The 22164-nt window shown below is 41.0% G+C and overlaps 1 protein-coding gene across 1 annotated transcript in view; it reads left to right on the forward strand.

Annotated features, from left to right (window-relative positions):
- Positions 1 to 22164, forward strand: part of PTPN22 (protein tyrosine phosphatase non-receptor type 22) — a 230343-nt gene that overhangs the window by 201731 nt on the left and 6448 nt on the right. The window contains exons 16-19 of the mRNA XM_082246091.1: positions 3776 to 3803; positions 9686 to 9769; positions 11215 to 11324; positions 21597 to 21627. Of these exons, the coding sequence (XP_082102217.1) occupies positions 3776 to 3803; positions 9686 to 9769; positions 11215 to 11324; positions 21597 to 21627 (253 nt within the window). The remainder of the gene's footprint in view (positions 1 to 3775; positions 3804 to 9685; positions 9770 to 11214; positions 11325 to 21596; positions 21628 to 22164) is intronic.

Consider the following 22164-nt stretch of genomic DNA (forward strand, 5'->3'; position numbering starts at 1 on the left):
TCACAATCACCTGTTATTATGTCTCTCTGGATACCACTGGAGTGCTCCTTCACAAGATGTTCCTGGACCAGACTGGACTCTTCTAGGAATCTCAATCATTCATGTATGGCCAGAAAACAATAAGGAAAAACCATAGTGCTCTATAACAATGTGATACACAAGCATATTATTAGCTCTCCCAGCTAATACATACACAAAAAAAATGTCCTAAATTGCAAACATCTTGTGGAGGAGCACTCCAGTGGTATCCAGAAAGACATATTGACATGCGATTGTGACTCTGTAGTGGGGTCATTGATTGGAGGTGAGCAGACATGCCAGCTAGAGGTGGTGGTCACTGAAGTCATTGGATTATGTTTTTTGAACACTTTTTAGAATTGCACAATGGTGAAATTTTTTTTTATTTTTATATAAGAATTGGGACTTATAATATTGTTTGTGCTATACTTGATTTGTTATATCATTGGAGAACATGCTCTCAAAGTATGGCTTTTAGCAATTTGGATTCACTTTACATGCAGTAATGTGGTGGGCATCCAGTTAGAACACCTTATTACCACATTGCAAGCACTCCATTTAGTTGAGACAAGTACTCACTGTAGAGAGCTATGCTACGGTATGTTCATATTTCATGTTTTAAGTTCACAACCGCTTTAACCGGTTCGCGCCCAGAATATAGTCAAATGACGGCTGGGTGGGACTTTCTTCGTTCTGGGTGGACATCATATGACACATAGCCGATGACTGATCACTGAAATGGCCCGCTGCTAGTACCATGTGATCGCTGTGACCAATCACTCACCAATTACTCCTGACTATTGTGCACATTTGATCTACAACTACATGAAACGTTTGGTTGAAGTTATTGCTGCCAAAGGAGGTTCAACCAGTTATTAAATCCAAGGGTTCACATACTTTTTCCACCTGCACTGTGAATGTTTACATGGTGTGTTCAAAAAAACCATGGCAACATTTCATTCTTTGTGTTTTATTAGTTTAAGCAGACTGTGATCAGTGGCGGAGCCAGAGGGTTAGCTGGGGTGGCAATTGACACCCCAGAAGAAGCCCTTGCCACCCCTGTTGCCACCCCAATCCTGGGCGGGGGTGGCCGGGTGCATGGCAGGGCAGCGGGAGAATCACAGGGGATCGCCGTACGGGCGGGAGCTGCGTGCGGAGGGAGGTGGATGGAGAGCAGGGAAGACTGGACTCCTGCTACTATACACAGCCAGTGGTGTCGGCGGGGGGGGGGGGGGCGGCTGGCTGATCTCTGCATTGAAAGGGGCATGTACGCTGATCTCTGCATTGAAAGGGGCATGTACGCTGATCTCTGCATTGAAGGGGGCATGTACGCTGATCTCTGCATTGAAGGGGGCATGTACGCTGATCTCTGCATTGAAGGGGGCATGTACGCTGATCTCTGCATTGAAGGGGGCATATACGCTGATCTCTGCATTGAAAGGGGCATGTACGCTGATCTCTGCATTGAAGGGGGCATGTACGCTGATCTCTGCATTGAAGGGGGCATGTACGCTGATCTCTGCATTGAAGGGGGCATGTACACTGGTCACTGCATTGAAGGGGGCATGTAAGCTGGTCATTGCATTGAAAGGGGGCATGTATGCTGGTCACTGCATTGAAGGGGGCATGTACGCTGGTCACTGCATTGAAGGGGGCATGTACACTGGTCACTGCATTGAAGGGGGCATGTACGCTGGTCATTGCATTGAAAGGGGGCACGCTGGTCTCTCTGCATTGAAAGGGGGCACACTGATCTCTCTGCATTGAAAGGGGGCACACTGATCTCTCTGCATTGAAAGGGGGCACGCTGGTCTCTCTGCATTGAAAGGGGGCACGCTGGTCTCTCTGCATTGAAAGGGGGCACACTATACCTTAATTACTGAAGGCCCCTTTCACACTTTTGCGACCTCAAAGTCACGCAATTTTTTACAGCATTTTTTGCCGCAAAGCAATGCCTGTTACATTTTTCTGTTTGCGCCCCCCCAAAAATTGTGAGCACCAGCCGCCACTGTCCCCAATATACCTAGAATAATGTGCACATATTAATCTGCAAGTGTTCACAGATATGTATAGGTCAGAGTGTTTAACTGACAAAGAATGATGTGTAATAGAACTGCTGATGTTGATGTATTTTTCTTCTCTGTATCTAATAAATGCATACTTTACACCCCCCCTTTCCAGTACCCCCCAGAGCTCTTCAGGCCCCCCCCCACCAGTGCTCTTTAGTCCCCCCTCCCCCAGGGCTCTTCAGCTCCCCACAGTGCTTTACAGCTCCCCCCTATTTTCATAAATTTAGGCTAATATGTATTCTGCCACATATTTTTTGTAAAAGTGTATTTTGATTGGTTTGCAAAAAAGTTATTACATCTACAAACTATGGAACTTTTTATTTTTTAATTGTTTTTACTAGTAATGGCAGCGATCAGCGATTATTAGAGGGACTGCGACATTGCGGTGGACAAATCTGACACTAAATGACACTTTATATATTGACCCCCCAAAATAATACCTTGCCACCCCTTTGCCACCCCTGTTTTAAAAGTCTAGCTCCGCCACTGACTGTGATTGTCTATTGTTGTGACTTAGATGATGATCAGATCACATTTTATGACCAATTTGTGCAGAAATCCATATCATTCCAAAGGGTTTGCATACTTTTCTTGCAGCTGTATATATACCCTAGTTTGTGCACTCTAACTTTCCTACAGACTAAATAAAAAACACTTATTCAACAACTTTACCACCGGAGGATTTTGTTGTCTTATGTCCAGGCCACTTTTTTGCGATTCGGCACTGTGCGACTTTAACTGACAATTGCGCAGTCGTGCGACGCCGTACCCAAACAAAATTTAGGTCCTTTTTTTCCCACAAACAGAGCTTTCTTTTGGTGGTATTTGATCACCTGTGTGATTGTTACTTTTTGCGCTATTAACAAAAAAAGAGTGTAAATTTTGAAAAAATAACAATATTTTTCACATTTTTTTATATGAAATTCCCCCCCAAAAAAATTTAAAAATCAAAATTTTTTTAAATTTTTGGCCAATTTGTTTTCTGCTACCTAGGTTTGGTAAAAAAAAATCACAATAAGCATATTTTGATTGGTTTGCGCAAAAGTTATTGCGTTTACTAACTAAGGGAAAGATTTCTGTCATGTTTGGTGTTTTTTTTTTTAACGAGTAATGGCGGCGATCTGCGATTTTTTTTGCGGGACTGCGACATTGCGGCGGACAGATCGGACCCTTGACTGACATTTTTGACACTTTTGGGGGTACCAGTGACATTACTACAGTAATCAGTGCTATACTGTAAAAATGACACTGGCAGGGAAGGGGTTAATTTTATTGGAGAGGGAGGGGTTAATGTATGCCTGGTGCTTACTAACGTGTGTGGGGGGAGGTGACTGAGTGACACAGGGACAGATCGCATGTTCAGCTACGCTGAACCCTGCAATCTGACCCTGCCTGTCACTTAGGAGATCCGCCCGCTTTTTTTACTCAAGCGGGCGGATCTCCTAAGTGACAGGCAGGGTTTTTTTTCAAATTTCAAATTTTTTATAACAGAAACAAAAAAAAAAAAACGTGGGGTTTTTGTTCTTTTTTCATTGGCCTGGGCAGGAAGGGGATGAAAGTGTTCTGTATTGAACTGGTTAAATATTATAATAAGCAACAAACACGAAAAACTTGTGATCAACACATAGTATAGTATTTTTTATATTGTCCCAATGCCTAATAATCTTAGAATCTATGCTTTTTTTCAGAGTGTGAAAGTAAGAGGGTCAAGGATGAGTAAGTATTCATAAGCAGTACTGATCATACATTACTGTGCATGGTTAAATTAGGTTATACTATTTTAGACATTTTGAGTCATTTTTATGTGATGTAGAAATTGCAAAAAAAGTACATTTGCGTGTCTTTTTTGCTTTCTGCCTTTTTTAATTATTTTGGTCGGAACATTAGGTATAGAACAATATGCATCCAATGTCTAGGAACACCTCTGCTCAAATCGAGAGAGATAACTATCTAAATTATAGCCAAAGTTGCTTATCTATCAATGCCTATAGCAAGACATGTCTCTCTTTAGGTGCCGGGCCCCAACGTCCTGGCTTGGGTGTCTTCCATATCCTCTTTCCCCTCCCGTTTCCTCCCCTCTTTTTTTACTCTACTCTTTGAAGTGTTTGTAGCCAGGTCACTGCACTTGAAACAAGTACTGGAATACTGCTTGGACTTTGAAGAAGGGGGTACACTCCTGCAAATTTGGATATTAGTGCAAATAAAAAAAGTAATACAGACAGTACTCAATTGTTCTTGCTACTTTCCTCCAACACTTATACCTTCCAGCTGCAGAGATTATTTTACTACTTTCCTTGTTCTCATCTTGACACAGCCTTTACTATTCAACTGGACTTGGCACCACATCCTTGCCAGTGTCTGGTTAGCCACCAAATCTTCTACTAGTCTGCTACTGATCACCTTTTTATCACTGGTTTAGACCCCGTTCACACAGGGGCGACGCTACTTGCTGGGGCGACCTGCACGGACTTCATATCATTGAAGTCAATGCAGGTCGACTGCAGGTCACCCCAAAGTAGTACAGGACCCTTTTTCTAAGTCGTCGCTTCTATTAGAACGGGTCCTGTGCTAATCAATGGCGAGCGACCCACCGCGACTTGTCAGGCGACCGAGTCGCCTGACAAGTCACGCTAGTGTGAATGGGGACTTACTAATCTGAATTATTATAGTTTTTATTAAACCCATTAACAAATTATGCGAATAGTAGCTGTAGTCCTTGTGACCAAGAGTGCATTGTCCATATCTACCTGTTCTCTTATGTTATGATCTGCATTTTGAAATACTTTTATAAAAATTAATTGAATTACAAGCCAAGCGGTTATTCTTTGTACATCCAGGACTATACTCCTGTTGAGTAGTCCCTGTTTTAATACCATTACACCTTCACTTTAAAGGGAGTGCCTTCACCCTAAAGGAATTGTTTAGATTTAGTGTCCTTCTGCAAGTTGCTAAGGTTTATTGGAGTATCCTTAGGCTCACCCTCACCCTACCCCAAATCCCTAACAAAATAAAAACCACAAAAAGGCATGGGCAACCTTTTCTCTGACTTGAGTGACTGTGAAATACCGTGTGCATGGCTGCTGTGTGCCTATCAGGGAATAACACCTGTGACCAAACAGCCAGACCAGTCCCAGGTCTGCACTACAGCACTATACACAATACTGTTCTGTGTCTGCATAATCGGCTGCATGAATATTTAGGTGGAGTCTAAGCTTACATTTAATAATCTTTTAGTGCAAAGTGAGAGCTCCAAATCCCTAAAAACTCTTTTGTGTAAATACCAACTTCCATTTAGGAAGTCAAGGACAGACCTATCCTCGTCTACTTTCTGCTATCTTTTGTTGGCCACCAAAGCAGCCAATTATATTGTTAAGTAATGGGACCATGTGCTTGGTAGCTGAGAGGTGTATGTCATATAGCCCCTGTAGCCCTGCCTGTGATAATTGGGCCCGCTGGGATGCTCTAGCATATGTTGCACATAGGACACCTGGCATGGCACCCAGTCTGGCCTAACCAGCACCTTGGTGGCTGTAAAGGCCCTGAGCATCAGACCCCTTTGAAGCTCACAATTCATCAGTCTCTAAGATGTTCCCATCTTTGGTCTGAATAACAGAATGTCTACATAATAGATGCCTTTGGCTTTAGCTTTAATAAATAAAATGTAAAAGTATTTAGAAGCAGTTCTTTTAGCCTTCCATTTGGAGGCAGCAGAAACAGTTAAAAACTCCATAAAGTACAAAGCATTTTGGTGAAGGGGAGAAACTTTTAAAGACTCATGACTTTGGGAGGGAGTTCCCACAATGCTGTCATCTCACTAGGGGATTAGAGTAGTCCCATCAACATTAGCCTTTAACTCGTAGAAGCCCACCTGGCTGCTCTTGGCTTCCCCGCAAGGGAGAAGCTTGTTATTTAGGCCTCCTGCCTACATGATGAGCCCTATCCTGGTCACCTCAGAGATTTTTATTCCCCCTTTTGGGTCTAGCTACCAGAAAACCAGGGTAGCCTCTCCGCTAAACCATATATCAGGTGTCCCTCTACTGACGGGACATAAACTTCCTTAACCCAATACAATCCTAGAGACCCATTACAATCCTAGAGATAATTTCACTGTTGACTATAGTGATACCCAGTGGTAAACAAGGAAACTACAACTTGGCCTTTCCATGCCCCTACACTACACTGGTTATAAACGAATAGTGAGTTGTGGTAATTAGAAGTAGAGATGGTCAAGTTTGATATCAATAGCTAAAGGCAATATTTACATAATGTTTGAGGCTCCTTAGGTACTCTGGAAATGTATTAAAGGTAGGTTTAACTGTAGGTGCCTGCTATACAATTTTAAATAAAGTTTAAAGTAGAGCTTTAAACAAAACTTTTTTTTTTTCATTTTGGATAGAGTAAGGGTTTATTTTTGCCATCTTTGTCCCTTTGGGGAGATTTCCCTTCACTTCCTGTCTCATAGCCAAACAGGAAGTAAGAGGAAATCCCTGCAAATGAAGGGAATCCCTTGGGGTACTGCCCCCGGGTCACCAGAACTAGTGTATCCAATGGAAAATGTGCCCTCTTTTACTTTACTGGGGACAACCCAAAATTTGGGATTTTCTTTTACTATCACTTTCAACGATTAGGGTAAACAGGACAAATAGAATCTTCTGAACGGGGACACAGACAGTAGTAAAAACTGACAAGTGTTCTAATACATCTCCCCTGTATCCAAAATTAAAAATACTTTAAATTAAGGACTGGTGTACATTAAGACTGTTTGTTTATCTTAACCCTCTTAGCGGTATTCCCGAGCGTGGCTCGGGGTTACATTTCAGAGCCAAAAGCGGTAACCCCGAGCCACACTCGGGGTACCACTAGGAAGATCGCTGGATCCTGTAAAAGAGGTTACTTACCTTGTTACCGGGTGTCTCGGCGGTGTCTCGCGGCGGATCTTCCTCCCGATCCTCTCCGTGCCCTGGCTTCCTTCTCCTGCGACGTGACATTCGCAGGGGGGCGGAACCGGCGGCAAATTCAAATGTAAAAACGCACCAAACACACTGATACCATTCAAAATAAAAAAAATCACATTAGTTTGCCCCCCAGTGCCCTTTCCTGCAGTTTTACTGTACTTTTTATGTAAATATATATATATATATATATATATATATATATATATATATATATATATATATATATATACACAGTACATATATACATATATATATATATATATATATACGTATATGTGTATGCGCTATGGAAATAAGGGGAAGAGGAGAAAAGGCTGCAGCCTCCCTAAAATATAGCCAAAGGCTATATCAAGCATATAAATAAGCAAGGATAGGGAAATGGCGCTGCCAAATTAGGGTGGATATAATAGAGATGCACTCTAGTGGGTAAATAAAAGGTATCGAGGTATGTATACCTACGTAGGAATTAGCAGAGAGTAAAAAAATAAATATATATGCACCACATTAATAGAAGGGATTAAGTAGAAAATGTGCACCATAAAAACATACAATACATGAAAGTGACAAAAGGTGCAAACCATATATATATAATGGTGGTGCTAGTGGCTTGTGGGAGGTGTAGTAAAAACTAAGTACATCTTATAAATAGATTGGTGACAATAAATAAATAAGTATAAAGATTATATATATATATATATACATACACAGTGGGTACGGAAAGTATTCAGACCCCCTTAAATTTTTCACTCTTTGTTATATTGCAGCCATTTGCTAAAATCATTTAAGTTCATTCTTCTTCCTCATGAATGTACACATAGCACCCCATATTGACGGAAAAACACAGAATTGTTGACATTGTTGCAGATTTATTAAAAAAGAAAAACTGAAATATCACATGGTCCTAAGTATTCAGACCCTTTGCTGTGACACTCATATATTTAACTCAGGTGCTTTCCATTTCTTCTGATCATCCTTGAGATGGTTCTACACCTTCATTTGAGTCCAGCTGTGTTTGATTATACTGATTGGACTTGATTAGGAAAGCCACACACCTGTCTATATAAGATCTTCCAGATCACAATGCATGTCAGAGCAAATGAGAATCATGAGGTCAAAGGAACTGCCTGAAGAGCTCAGAGACAGAATTGTGGCAAGGCACAGATCTGGCCAAGGTTACAAAAAGATTTCTGCTGCACTTAAGGTTCCTAAAAGCACAGTGGCCTCCATAATCCTCAAATGGAAGACGTTTGGGACGACCAGAACCCTTCCTAGAGCTGGCCGTCCGGCCAAACTGAGCTATCGGGGGAGAAGAGCCTTGATGAGAGAGGTAAAGAAGAACCCAAAGATCACTGTGGCTGAGCTCCAGAGATGCAGTCAGGAGATGGGAGAAAGTTGTAGAAAGTCAACCATCACTGCAGCCCTCCACCAGTCGGGGCTTTATGGCAGAGTGGCCCGACGGATGCCTCTCCTCAGTGTAAGACACAAGAAAGCCCGCATGGAGTTTGCTAAAAAACACCTGAAGGACTACAAGATGGTAAGAAATAAGATTCTCTGGTCTGATGAGACCAAAATAGAACTTTTTGGCCTTAATTCTAAGCGGTATGTGTGGAGAAAACCAGGCACTGCTCATCACCTGTCCAATACAGTCCCAACAGTGAAGCATGGTGGTGGCAGCATCATGCTGTGGGGGTGTTTTTCAGCTGCAGGGACAGGACGACTGGTTGCAATCGAGGGAAAGATGAATGCAGCCAAGTACAGGGATATCCTGGACAAAAACCTTCTCCAGAGTGCTCTGGACCTCAGACTGGGCCGAAGGTTTACCTTCCAACAAGACAATGACCCTAAGCACACAGCTAAAATAACGAAGGAGTGGCTTCACAACAACTCCGTGACTGTTCTTGAATGGCCCAGCCAGAGCCCTGACTTAAACCCAATTGAGCATCTCTGGAGAGACCTAAAAATAGCTGTCCACCAACGTTTACCATCCAACCTGACAGAACTGGAGAGGATCTGCAAGGAGGAATGGCAGAGGATCCCCAAATCCAGGTGTGAAAGACTTGTTGCATCTTTCCCAAAAAGACTCCTGGCTGTATTAGATCAAAAGGGGGCTTCTACTAAATACTGAGCAAAGGGTCTGAATACTTAGGACCATGTGATATTTCAGTTTTTCTTTTTTAATAAATCTGCAACAATGTCAACAATTCTGTGTTTTTCTGTCAGTATGGGGTGCTATGTGTACATTCATGAGGAAGAAGAATGAACCTAAATGATTTTAGCAAATGGCTGCAATATAACAAAGAGTGAAAAATTTAAGGGGGTCTGAATACTTTCCGTACCCACTGTATATATATATATATATATATATATACGTAATTCTTGTGAATGAGCAGCCCAAAACAACTGTATACATTTTTATATATATATATATATAAATATACACATATATATATATATATATATATATATATATATATATAATATATATAATAAATGTATACAGTTGGTTTGGGCTGTTCATTCACAAGAATTACATGCAAAATAATGGTACTGCTTTCAGCACCTAAAATCCAAAATAATCATACCGCCAGGGAGGTTAAATATCTTCTGACATGCACCTGCTACTAAAAATGTTTTATGTCTTAGCAAAAGCACGGGACAGATCTGCTTCTCCACCCCCTTTACCAGAAAGAACGGAGGATTCCTACATTATTGCAGATGGAGCTATCAGTAAGTATGATGTAATGAATAATAACATAGTAAACGATAAACCAAAGTAAAGAAATTGTTGTATAAAGAGTCAACCAAAAGGAACAGTTTTGATTGGGCAAGATTTGGTCAACTGCCAGGTTATTATAGTCCTGGGAGACCCCAGGGATAGATCTCCTACTGTACTTTGTGACAGGGTCATTTAAATGAATAGTATGCATATGTGTTACTCTTCTTGGATAATCCATATACAGTAGCAATAGTCTGTACACAACTAATGTTGGATCCCAGAAATTATTGCATGCAAGTTGTGTGTAGCATCACCTGGCCAAATAATTCTATATAGAAAAAAAATCTATTGTAATACATTAGTGCTTAGTATTAATTCCCTGAAATATGACTAACACCAGCAGTGGCTTTTTGTATATATATATATATGTAGATATATATATATATATATATATATATATATATATATATATATATATATATATATATATACACACATATATAATGTATTTGCTAAGCTGCAATCTGATACAAGGGTATAAATTAAAATAAATTCCATTTCTGTGCCAATGTCCCAAAGCAGGACACAGAATTAGTTTTTTTCTATTGGACTGTATATTTTGCATCCACTCCAGCCTCTGATTGGCTTACTGGACAGGGGCAATTAAAATTTTTTTTTATTTAGATGCTTCAATGTACAGTAAAGGAGCACAGAGGCTGTTTACTGACATCATCTGAGGAATTCATAAACTGTGTCCTAAACTTCTTTAGAATTATGTCCGGGAACAGCACAAAGGAGCCCAGGGAGCAGCACTGGCGCATGTACTCATTAGAGACCTTCTGCCTTTAGAACCACTTTAAGGCCTCCTTCAAACTAGTGAGATTTCTCCTACGTCTGCAATGCACGACAAAGGAAATCATACTATTCTCTATGGTGACTGCTCACATCAATGCAACATGATGCACTGTGAATTTTAAAAAAGGTGCAGGTGCTTCTTTTGGTGCAGCATAATACGTTTTAGGCCCATAGACTTCAATAGGAGCACATGAAAAATGCATGTACATGAATTTTTTTTTAGGGCTTTGTGTTTAACAATAAGTTTGTGGAAGGAAGACTTACACAAAAATAAAACCAAAAAGCAAGAAAACGCATAAAAAAACGTGCTACAAAAACATACTCAGAATGCATAAATATGCAATAGCACTAGTGTGAACCTAAGGCTTAAAATGTGTCTGGCCCTCTGTCACAATAGTTTACAAAAATCTTAATAAATTATTAAACATAGAACTTTACAATATCAAATAAGAACACTTTTGACATAAATGACTACATCCTATGCTTACATGAGGAAGCTGAAAAGTTGATAAATTAAAATAAAAAAGCAGAAAGTGTCTAAGAAAAAAAAAATAAAAAATATGGTTGAATAGACCCAAATGACAAAGCTTTTATGTTACAGATATGGAAAACATTGTTTCTGATAATCCTCACCCTTTACATCCCACGGAAACAGAAATCTCCGGTTCTGTTTCATCTCCAGAGCCTGCTAAACAAATTACCAGGAAAAAGGTAAAATAATTTAAGATGGCAGCTTAGAAACTTACAGTATTTCAGTCAGTCATAGGCTTTAAATGGTTGCACATTACCCAACCATCGAATGGTATTTTTTTTAACCTCTTGGCACCGACAGCATGCAAATATGTAGCCTCTCAGAGGGTGAGCCTTGGCGCATGCATTTTTGCGCGCAATATCACGCAAAAACAGCTGTGCTCAGAGCACGCCCTGTGCCTTCCTGACAACTCCTGAGCACTGCTTGCAATCGGGAGCTTTCTGATCATGTGATCACTGTGACAGATAATCACAGTGGTCACATGATCATAAACTGGCCCACCTCCCTGCATCTGTATCCCCTTTAAGGGCCAGGAGGCTCCGGCGCCAAGGGGTTAGGGAGCTGTCTATTTAGATGTGTTAGCATCAAACAGCACATCATCATACTCCCATATAACTGCAAACTTAAGGCTGGGTACACACTGTGTGCGGTAGCAGCTCGCAGCAGGGGGTCTGGTGCTTCCCTGTTGACCGTTAAAGGTCCAAATTCGGTCCAAATTTTTGGCTGATTTTGGACCTGAAAGGGACCAGACGATGCACAGGAACCTTCTGCAAGCCACTCCGCAGCAGTCCCACAGCTGTGTAAACCGGTTCCATTGAGAGCCGGTCACAGTCTCCTGACATACGAAGTTGATGCAGGGAAACCCGTATCCAGTTTGCACCAGTGTGAACCCAGCCTAAAGCTGAAGTTTATTCTGCTTATATTTTGCCTGGATCCTCCCTCAGCTCTTATCACCATGCTAATGAAATTATTAAATTAAATACATACCCAAGTTGAGGCTTTGTATTGTCATGACTGAGTATTTCAATTTCTCTCTGCAATGCAGGGACATAACTGCCTGCCTTAGTACTCCTTGTCCTTTCAGGATTTCTAAACTAGATTGGCCTTCCTCAAACTATGGCCCTCCAGCTGTTGCGGAACTACACTTCCCATGAGGCATTGTAAAACTCTGACATTCACAGACATGACTAGGCATAATGGGAATTGTAGTTCCTGAACAACTGGAGGGCCATAGTTTGAAGACCCCTGCCTTAGAGGAACCCTTGAAATAATTTTCAAGTCTCAGGGAACCCATGCTAAAACCAATTCATTGGGGACTGGGGGGGGGGGGAGTGGTGGGACACCCCTTTACAGTGGGGGTACGAATGCCACCCTTAGAGACAGAAAAAAAATAATTTGTGTCATACCATAGATTCCTCCAAGTAGCATTGCAGGCACTATCAAATGGGAGGTGGCTCAGGGAACACCTAGTAGCCTCTGGAAATACCTAGGGTTAGTAAAACAAAAGGTAAGTCAATGCACACCCAAATCACAACATCAGTGAATAAAGGATTAATTGCATGACTTCGGGTGCTGGAATCAAATATTGGGCTTCCCAGGGACAATAATCTATAAGTAAATAATAGGCAGCACTCCAAACATCTAATGTTTTGATTTTCATATATTTATGAAAGAAAGCAACATATACAGACAGAACAGTACATCAGAGTACATGCACAAGACCTCCCCATAGTTGTTCTATCTAGACAAAGACAAACTCTCAGCTACAAACATATGCATTTTTATTAGAACAGGGAGGGGATCCAGGCTAAAAGAGCAGCAAACATCAAACATCAATACACATAGATAGATACCAGAAAAAACCTTCAGCTGACATGTGGTCACTCATCCCACAGAGGCGTGGACTCCAGAGAGAGAGATATCATTTTGCCCCTGTACAAATCATCAGTAAGACCTCATCTGCAATATGCAGTTCAGTTTTGGGCACTTGTTCTCAAAAAGGATATTCGGAAACTGGAGAAAGTGCAGAGAAGAGAAACCAAACTGATAAGAGACATGGAGGAGCTCAGCTATGAGAAAAGATTAGAGGAACTGAATTTATTGTCTCTTGAGAAGAGGAGGAGATAAGGGGGAATATGATCAACATGTATAAACACATAAGGGGTCCATATAATGAACATGGTTTTGAGTTATTCACTTTAAGGTCATCACAGAGGACAAGGGGGCACTCTTTACGTCTAGAGGAAAAGAGATTTCGTCTCCAAATACGGAAAGATTTCTTCACAGTAAGAGCTGTGAAAATGTGGAATAGACTCCCTCCAGAGGTGGTTCTGGCTAGCTCACTAGATTACTTAAAAAAAAGGCCTGGATTCCTTCCTAGGTGTACATAATATAAATGGGTACTAATATATATATATAGGTAAAGTTGATCCAGGGAATATCCCATTTCCTCTCGGGGGACCAGGAAGGATTTTCTTCCCCTGCTGTAGAAAAATGGTTAACTCTTTGCTGGGGTTTTCACCTTCCTCTGGATCAACTGCTGGTATAGGATTGTGTATATGGAATTGTATGTTTGGGTTTTCTCTACTGTTTTTTATTTTTTATTGGTTTTGCGAAATGGTCTTTTTTCAACCTCACTAACTATGTAACCAGCAGGACAGTGCTCACCACTTGCCACAGATCTACAGTTCAGCCAAACTGTAATGCCTGATTCTAGTAATGTTAACACATTACTAGTTCTGTTTATTTCATTTTACATTGCCCTTTGACACTGCATGGCAGGTTTCTGATAAGCTATCTAATATATTTCTCCACAAGCCCAACAGTAAACTCACTATATTGCTATCTACATGATATTAGTTCAGTTGCACACAAACAACAGTTTGTTTACTTCTTTAATTGCCTTTAAATACGTTTTGTAAACTAAACTTGCCTAGTTGCATGAAGGGGGGGGGGCACGTTTCTTTTTGTTTTTCCTGAAGCGGTTGCCCCCTGGCCACAGTATATGCAGGGTACCATGGGCAGGCTGAATCATGTATGTGCACATCATCCAGCTGCAATTTTTATAGTGATGCTGTGATTGGCCTACAGCTATCACATGGTACCCAGTCCAGTCACAGCACTCTGTACCATGTGATAGTTGTGGGCCAATCACAGCACACAATAGTAGATCACAGTTATGATCCAGGATAAATGTTTAGGGGCCCCCACTCAGGCTGACGAGGTCCTATGGGTTGGATGCCACTGACTAGTGAGGATGCAGGCAGGGGAAAGGTTTGTCCAGACCCAAAGCACGCTGTAGAAATAGAAAGAGATAGCCTGGCCACTGCACACCTCACCTGCCCCTGGGCCTTAATCAAAAAGGGGGCAGAAAAATGTTTGGGGCGTGGCCCGTTTACCTACTAACCACTCGTGCTGGGTGGGGTGTGTGGCGGCGAGGCTATCTCTTCCTATTTCTACAGAGTAAATCACAGCTGTTAGGAATATAACCCATGTTCATCACTGTAAGAGCAAAAAAAATTAAAAATCTAAAAACATGCTTGCAATCCAAAACACTTGTATGTCAAAGCGAATTTCCCCATAAAACTCAGATGATTCATTCCACAATCATTTATATACATAAAAATAATTATAGCAATACAAAATACAGTATAAAGTGTACTGGAAAAAAAAACTTTTTAACCTGAAGTTCAAAATATGGTACTGTACCTCCCTCCCCTCTCTGCCTGTCAGCTCTGTCAGTTCTGTCCACTCTAAGATCCTCCCCTCCTGCTGCTATCATATCTATAGTACAATACTGTAAAGGCATGCAGGTCCAGCCCCAGAACATACACAGGCTGGTGAGGTTAACAAACAGCCTGCTGGCCCCAACCTCCATTACCACCAGTGGCTGCTCGACAGCCTACAAACGTTTGCGGCCGAAACAATCTTTTCCATGAGGAGTTATGCCATCTGATGGCATAAGCATGCCATTCCCTCTGATAAATAACGTGTCTCTGTGCCTGTGCTGTATTTAAAAGTTGCTGATTTGATTTCTACCTATACTGTATCAGAGCGTCTCCCGGCACTCACGTAACTCCTGGGCTCTCTGCTCCTCTCCTCCCCAACTGACATCAGTGGGAGTGCTCGGCCCCGCCCGATGGGGAGAGCAGAGAGTCGAGGAGTCATGTGAGCGCCGGGAGACGCTCTGATAGAAGGTATATTCTGCATTTTGTTATACAGCACAGGCACAGGGACACATAATATTTTTTAACAGAGGGAATGGCATGCTTATACTGCTTGCTCGCATACCAAAATCTCAAAAATAATGTTGCTTGTTTTTCAAAACGCTCGAAAGCCAGGCTACTCGCAAACCAAGGTATTACTGTATGTTAAAAAAAAAAAAAATATATATATATATATATATATATATATATATATATATATATATATATATATATATATATATATTGTGAGAGATTAGCTCGGTGGCGGGTATGGATGACCCCTTGAGGGGGTTTTATTACACAGGGAGATAGCCGAGAAGTGGTTGAAAACAACAGTGTAAGGTTTTTTATTCTTGCAATTTTCTTCACACAAGTACAAGCTTCAAAAACAGCATAATTCAAAATAAACATAAATAAAATAAATCCTTGCCACTGTGGGCGGCTACCTTCTCACATACAGGAACCTACCTACGGAGTCTGTCTCCAACCTACTGTTGGGCAAACTTTGCTGATCCTACAGCAGACACTCAATAGTCCATGTTTTTTCTTCACACATCAAATGTCCATTGAACATGTCCCTTTTCCTCTTCACATTGAACATGTCCCTTTGCTTGTCTCTTCACATAACAAACAGTGCATTTATTTCTTTCCACATAGAAATAGTCCAAGACCTCACCTTGAGTAGTCTTCAGTCTTAATTAATTTCCCCTTTACACAGGAAATGTCCATTGGTTTCTTTTCACATAGAAACGATCCAAGACCTCACCTCGAGTAGTCTTCACACTTGTTACCCTCCTCAGCGCACATCGCTTCAGGAGGTCTTCCCCATGCTCACACAGCTTTCAGGGGGCACACATCTGACTGTCCTCCTCTCCCCATGCCCACACAGCGTCAGGAGGCAGCAATCAATAGACTTCCTTTGGACAAATTATACAGGCCTTAACTTCCTCATTCCGAACAGCTGAATGGGTTTCAACTTCTTTACACCTTCCTGCTGCCTTTGCAGCTGACACCCTATAGTAATTGGTGAATTTTCTAAACCAGGTGGAAATGTATCTCCTGTCTGTGACTACATCCACAGATTTACCTGACTTCCTGTCACAATATATATACAGTATCTCACAAAAGTGAGTACACCCCTCACATTTTTGTAAATATTTTATTATATCTTTTCATGTGACAACACTGAAGAAATGACACTTTGCTACAATGTAAAGTAGTGAGTGTACAGCTTATATAACAGTGTAAATTTGCTGTCCCCACAAAACAACTCAACACACAGCTATTAATGATTGGGGTGTCAATAATGATATCAGAAAGCAGGGAAGTGTACCACCGTCCCTAATAAATTAGATACAAAGGAGAAGAAACTATGAGAGGCAGGGGGACTTTCAAGGTACGGTAAAGTGAGGATATCAGATCATAAAATCATAGAAATGTATTGAATCAAATTGATAAAAAAGAAAACACGAATATACAGACATATAATAGTGCATTAAAATCAAGCATAAATTGAACAACAGACTCTCATGCTAACACTATGAACAAAAATGCCCAATATATGTAGGTCTTGCCCAACATGTTTTGCGGTATGTTGTCCGCTTCTTTAGGGGTCTTATCCTGACAGAGAGTTTGTTTCACAGTTATAGAGAGCTTGTATTCATATCTATTGAGAAGAGACATAATCATAAATACAGTAATATGCACAGGTCAAAATGAGTTCATCGGCCGGGGAGGAGAAAACGTCCAGTCGAATATTGTTATATGTTGAATACATACATAGCTTAGAGATGACCTTGGTGTTCACAGTATTCCCAAGTGGCCAGATTGGTCCCAGAGATAAAATGGGGAGAAAGGCCCCCTAATTTAACCAGGACAGATATCAAAAACGCCTCCAAGGCGAGTATGGGAGTCCTAAATAGATATATATAAGGATGAGTGGTTGTAAAAGATGCATTGACATATACTGTAATATAATAGAAATGGATATAAAATCACGCAAAAAGGCATGTATGAAATTGATGTTAGGTAAAAATCTGTCTTGCAACATTGGTTGTTATATGTAAAGAGATATAATTATTAAAGATATAAAAATATATGTAACTGTTTAGTTATAAATTTCAAAACTGGTAAGTGACTCACAGTATAAATATCAAAAAATGAAAACTGATAAATGACTCACCAAGGAGACTAACTCAAATCGTGAAAAAATAGGCCTAAGGACTTGATGAGTTGATGAAGATAGGCAATAAACGAAGGTTTGTATTAACAATGCCTATATAAAGAGGGGGGCGTACGTGACCCACCATCTAAAAAGAATATCAAAAACAAGGACTGTAAATGAACAGAAAAATGGTTCAGCATGTTTGCGTGCTAGTTGGGACATTTAATGTATATAAAGAATGGTATGTATATATATATATATATATATATATATATGTAAATGTATTGTCCCAGCGGGATCTTACCAATGTAAAAAGTAACCATGCGATCCAAATAAACAAAAAAGTATATGAAGACTGCGCTTCAGAGAAGAGTGTCCCCCGCCAGTCAAAGAAAGGGAGGTGTGGAGGCTGTTGAATATAAATGTAAGAGGGTAATTAAACACCATAAGAAGCCAAAAAAAGTGCCCGATCTAGAGGACGAGGGAACGCTCTAAGAAGATCTTACCAATGTGGATATAAAGTGCATAGTCCTGTTATCCCATCTAGTATAGACGTGGCCGAGAGTTTGTGATAAACTGAATGCTGGTTTATAAAGACTCCAATCCGGCCGGTCACGCCTGCCGGCATGTGACGCGACCGGACCCGAACCCGCACTGCGCGTGCGCCTGGCACGCTTAGCTGATTGGTGAGCAGCGGGGAATGGGGCGGGGGAAATCCACCCAACCACCGCGCTCAGCCTGTCAGAAACTGGAAACAAAATAGTTCCAGGTTGCGGGGTCGCATACCCGCCATAGAGGGGATCCATACGGCCAAGGAGGAAGCAGCCCGCCCCAGATGAAACCCCAGAAACCAAGGCGGCTGTTATTGTCTAAAGCGCTGGCAACAAAAGTGAGTACACCCCTAAGTGAAAATGTCCAAATTGGGCCCAATTCGCCATTTTCACTCCCCGTTGTCATGTGACTTGTTAGTGTTGCAAGGTCTCAGATGATTTAAGTGTTAACACCAGCCATTCGCCCAACAAATCACCCCGCCGCTGATCAACCCTTAGACTACATTCCCGCCCCCCTGTCCTTGGCAAAATTGTCCCTGAATGGCATTTTGGAAATGTTGTCACCCTAGGAGGGGCAGGGTGCAAAATTCCCCCCTGGGCCACTCTGATGTCCTATAGCCTCAGGCTGTGCAGGCCCTCCATCCTGTCCCAGCCAATGACAGGAAGGTGCCAGTAGCTGAGCAGGCTCCTCAGCTCGCGCCGCATGGAAAATATAGTTTTGTCTGCAAAAGTTTGTAGGCTGTCGAGCAGCTTCTGGTAGTGATGGAAGTTGGGGCCAGCAGGCTGTTTGTTAACCTCACCAGCCTGTGTATATTCTGGAGGACACAGGCACGCGCATAGGGGGTAGAAGAACCAAAGCCGCGGGAGAACTACTAATGTGAAGGGGGAGACTTCTGATGTAAAGAGGGATTCTGACATAAAGGGAGACTTCTGATGTAAGTAGGGACTGCTGATGCAAAGGGGGACTCCTAATGTAAAAGAGGGGGACTTCTGATGTAAAAGGAGACTCTTGATGTTAGATAGGGGGCTCCTGATGCTAAGTATGGAGCTCCTGATGTTAAGGGGGCACTCCTAAAGTGTAAAGTTGGGGTGCTGTTGCATGTAAATCTGACTTCCTGATAATTTTCATTTTAGTTTTAATTATCATGATAAAATAATGGATGTGGGGGACTTTTGGTGGGCGTAATTTTTTTTTTTTTTTTTGGGGGGTGGCATTTTATTCTTGGACCCAGGCAGCACAATGTCTTGGGCCAGTCCTGACCATAGTTTGTAGATGCTATAACTTTCACACAAACCAATTAACATACACTTATTGGGATTTTTTTTAATCAAAGATGTGTAGCAGAATACATTTTGGCCTACATTTATGAGAAAATTGATTTTATTGGATATGTTTTATAACAGAAAGTAGAAAATATTGGGGTTTTTTTCTTTCCTAATTTGCGGTCATTTTTTCATTCATATAGCAAAAAATAAAAAACCAAGTGGTGATCAAATACCTCCATAAGAAAGCTATATTTGGGTGGAAAAAAAATTACATGAATTTCATTCGTGTACAGCGTTGTATGACTGCGCAATTGCCAGTTAAATTAGCAAAGTGCTGAATAGCAAAAATATTGCCTGGTCATGAAGGTTATAAAACCATCTAAAGGTCAAGTGGTTAAATAAGATTGCTGGTGCTTTAAAAAGTAAGAGTAACCAGAAGCCTTGGACATGACTTTTGCCACCTAGGAAGTTTAGTATAGGGTCTGAATTGCAGGTACGATCAGATTGCTTCCGAACAGCAAATCTTCATAGCACTGGTGAGATGAGGTGGACTCTGCTGACCTAGTAAGGTTATATCAATGTTAAAGAGAAGAGGGAGAAGGTGAGAAGTACAGGGAGACACAGCGGGTACTACTTATCTCAGAGAAGAACAGTATCAAGAGATAGGTTTCAACGAATGTTCACGTCAACAACTACTGACTAGGGAGTTTATCACCCGAAAACAGTGACTGTCCTCTCATCTCCATGGGCTAACTAATACTTCCCATATACTTGGCAATTTTGTTGCATTCATTCAGATTTCAACCACAACTTTTTTGACTTGACAAGTGACCAAACAATAAAATCTGGGAATTGAGACTGACAAGCCAGTTTGAGTACCATTAAAGTGACCATAACTCTTGTTTGAAAAAATTCTAGTTCAGTATGCTTCCTTAGAGCAGAGCTCCAGTCTTTTTTGTGTTTATTAAAAGTCAGCAGCTACAAAAAGTGTAGCTGTTGACTTTTAATAAACACACTTTCACCTGTCCCAGGATCCAGCAATGTGGTCACTCAGCCCGTCGCTTGTCTTCCTCCCCTCTCCCCGGCATCGGCATTTCGACTGTGGGCACTCAGCCCTGCTGCACCTGCTGAATGGTTTGGTAGTCTTTTGGGACCTGTAACATGTCCCAGAAGATTGCATAGAGAGAGGGGAAGAGGATAACTTCCGCTCTGATCGCTGTGAGAGCGAGTACCTGTCAAAAATAGGTACCTGCTCCCCCCCAAAAAATAATTTCATGCCAAATGTGGCAGGGGAGGTGGGGAGGAGTGCTTAAAGCGGAAATTCCTTTTTTGGGTGGAGCTCCACTTTTACTCGAAAACTATTGGTCTCACATCCTCCAAATCTCCAAATGTCTTCTTTTTTTTTTGCTTCTGCTGTGATTCAACTTCCTGTTAGAGGGTGTCTACGATCGTATCTATTGCTCCACTGTACGTAGGAACGTAGCTATCCTTATGGTGTAATTTTAAGGGTCTATGTTGATAGTTTTAGGATTGTATTGATGGCACCAGCTGGATATCAGTGTGAGATACTTCTGAGAATATTCAGAATTTTGCATCCTTTCAGTTTTGCTTCCTCATAGACTTTTATGGAAATGCAAAAACCAATTAAAGAGAGCAAAATCTTGTTAACACCAACTCCAAGGTGGTTTCGTTAGACGTTCACATTTTTCAATCATTTAGTACTCGGTAACTAGGAAACGTGGGTGAAAACCAATTTAGAAAGGAACCCAACTGCAATAACAATCATATGTTTAGGAATTATCCAACAGTTTTTCATTGTTCCTTGCTTTTAATTAATAATAGCCAACACCGTAATAAGGAACAAGCAGTAGCAATGCAGCCTGGGGTACATTTTTTACATATGTGCCATATCTGTGGTCAAGCTGCTCTGGAGACCTAAGACTTTGTGGAGTGGTGGATGAACTTATTGTATGAGTAATCAGGCTATTGAACCAACATGTGGGGAGAAAAAAAACATTTAGTGGGGAGAAAAAACAAGTGCCCGTTTAGTCTAGGAGGAGAGCTTGCAGCAATTTCAGCTGTTTTCCTTCTGCATTAGAAGTCTTCACAGTACCCACAACATACAGATCTCAAAACTTATTTAGCATTCTTAATGACCAAAATGTTTCTTTAAATTGAGAAAGCAGGATTTGACTACACTGATTTTTGTTAAAAGGTAATTATGCCAACTTTGTTTCTAAGATCTATTTTTCCGTTTCCATTTAGAGTTTAAAGATACTGAAGAATGTAAAGAAAAGTAAGTGTTTCCTCTTAATGTTTGGAGTCTGGAATGAACTATACAAATCTACATGGGTTATTGCAATATGAAATATAACAGTCCCAATTAGTTTTATTTTTTTTAAATCATCTGATTTGTTTTGCTTTTTTTTTTTGTTTTTTTTTATATAGAAAATGAATTTATGGTAAAAGGGTACAACCCCTTCCACTAACAGCATGCTAGATGCTGTTAATCTAGTGTCCTAGTAGGATGGATATTTTTCAGCTCTGCTGTTGTACTGACTATTTAAAAAACGAAGGGATTTCCAGTCACTACTTACCAACCAGCCAGCAACCAGCCAAATTAACCTGTCTAACAGTATGCGTTAAAAACAGGGGTTTAGCTGCACACATTTGCAAATACATGCGTAAGCTGCAGGCCGCGCCAAGGCACCCTGATATCTGCAGTCCCTAACTCTACCTTTAAAGAGTCTCCACAATGGAAGCACATGCATTCTGATGAGATAGATGGAGGACAGGTGACTGTTGTACTGACTAACCTGTGTTTTTAGTATTT

The sequence above is a fragment of the Pelophylax lessonae genome, assembly GCF_965119305.1.
Source record: "Pelophylax lessonae genome assembly, chromosome: 2".
NCBI lineage: Eukaryota > Metazoa > Chordata > Amphibia > Anura > Ranidae > Pelophylax > Pelophylax lessonae.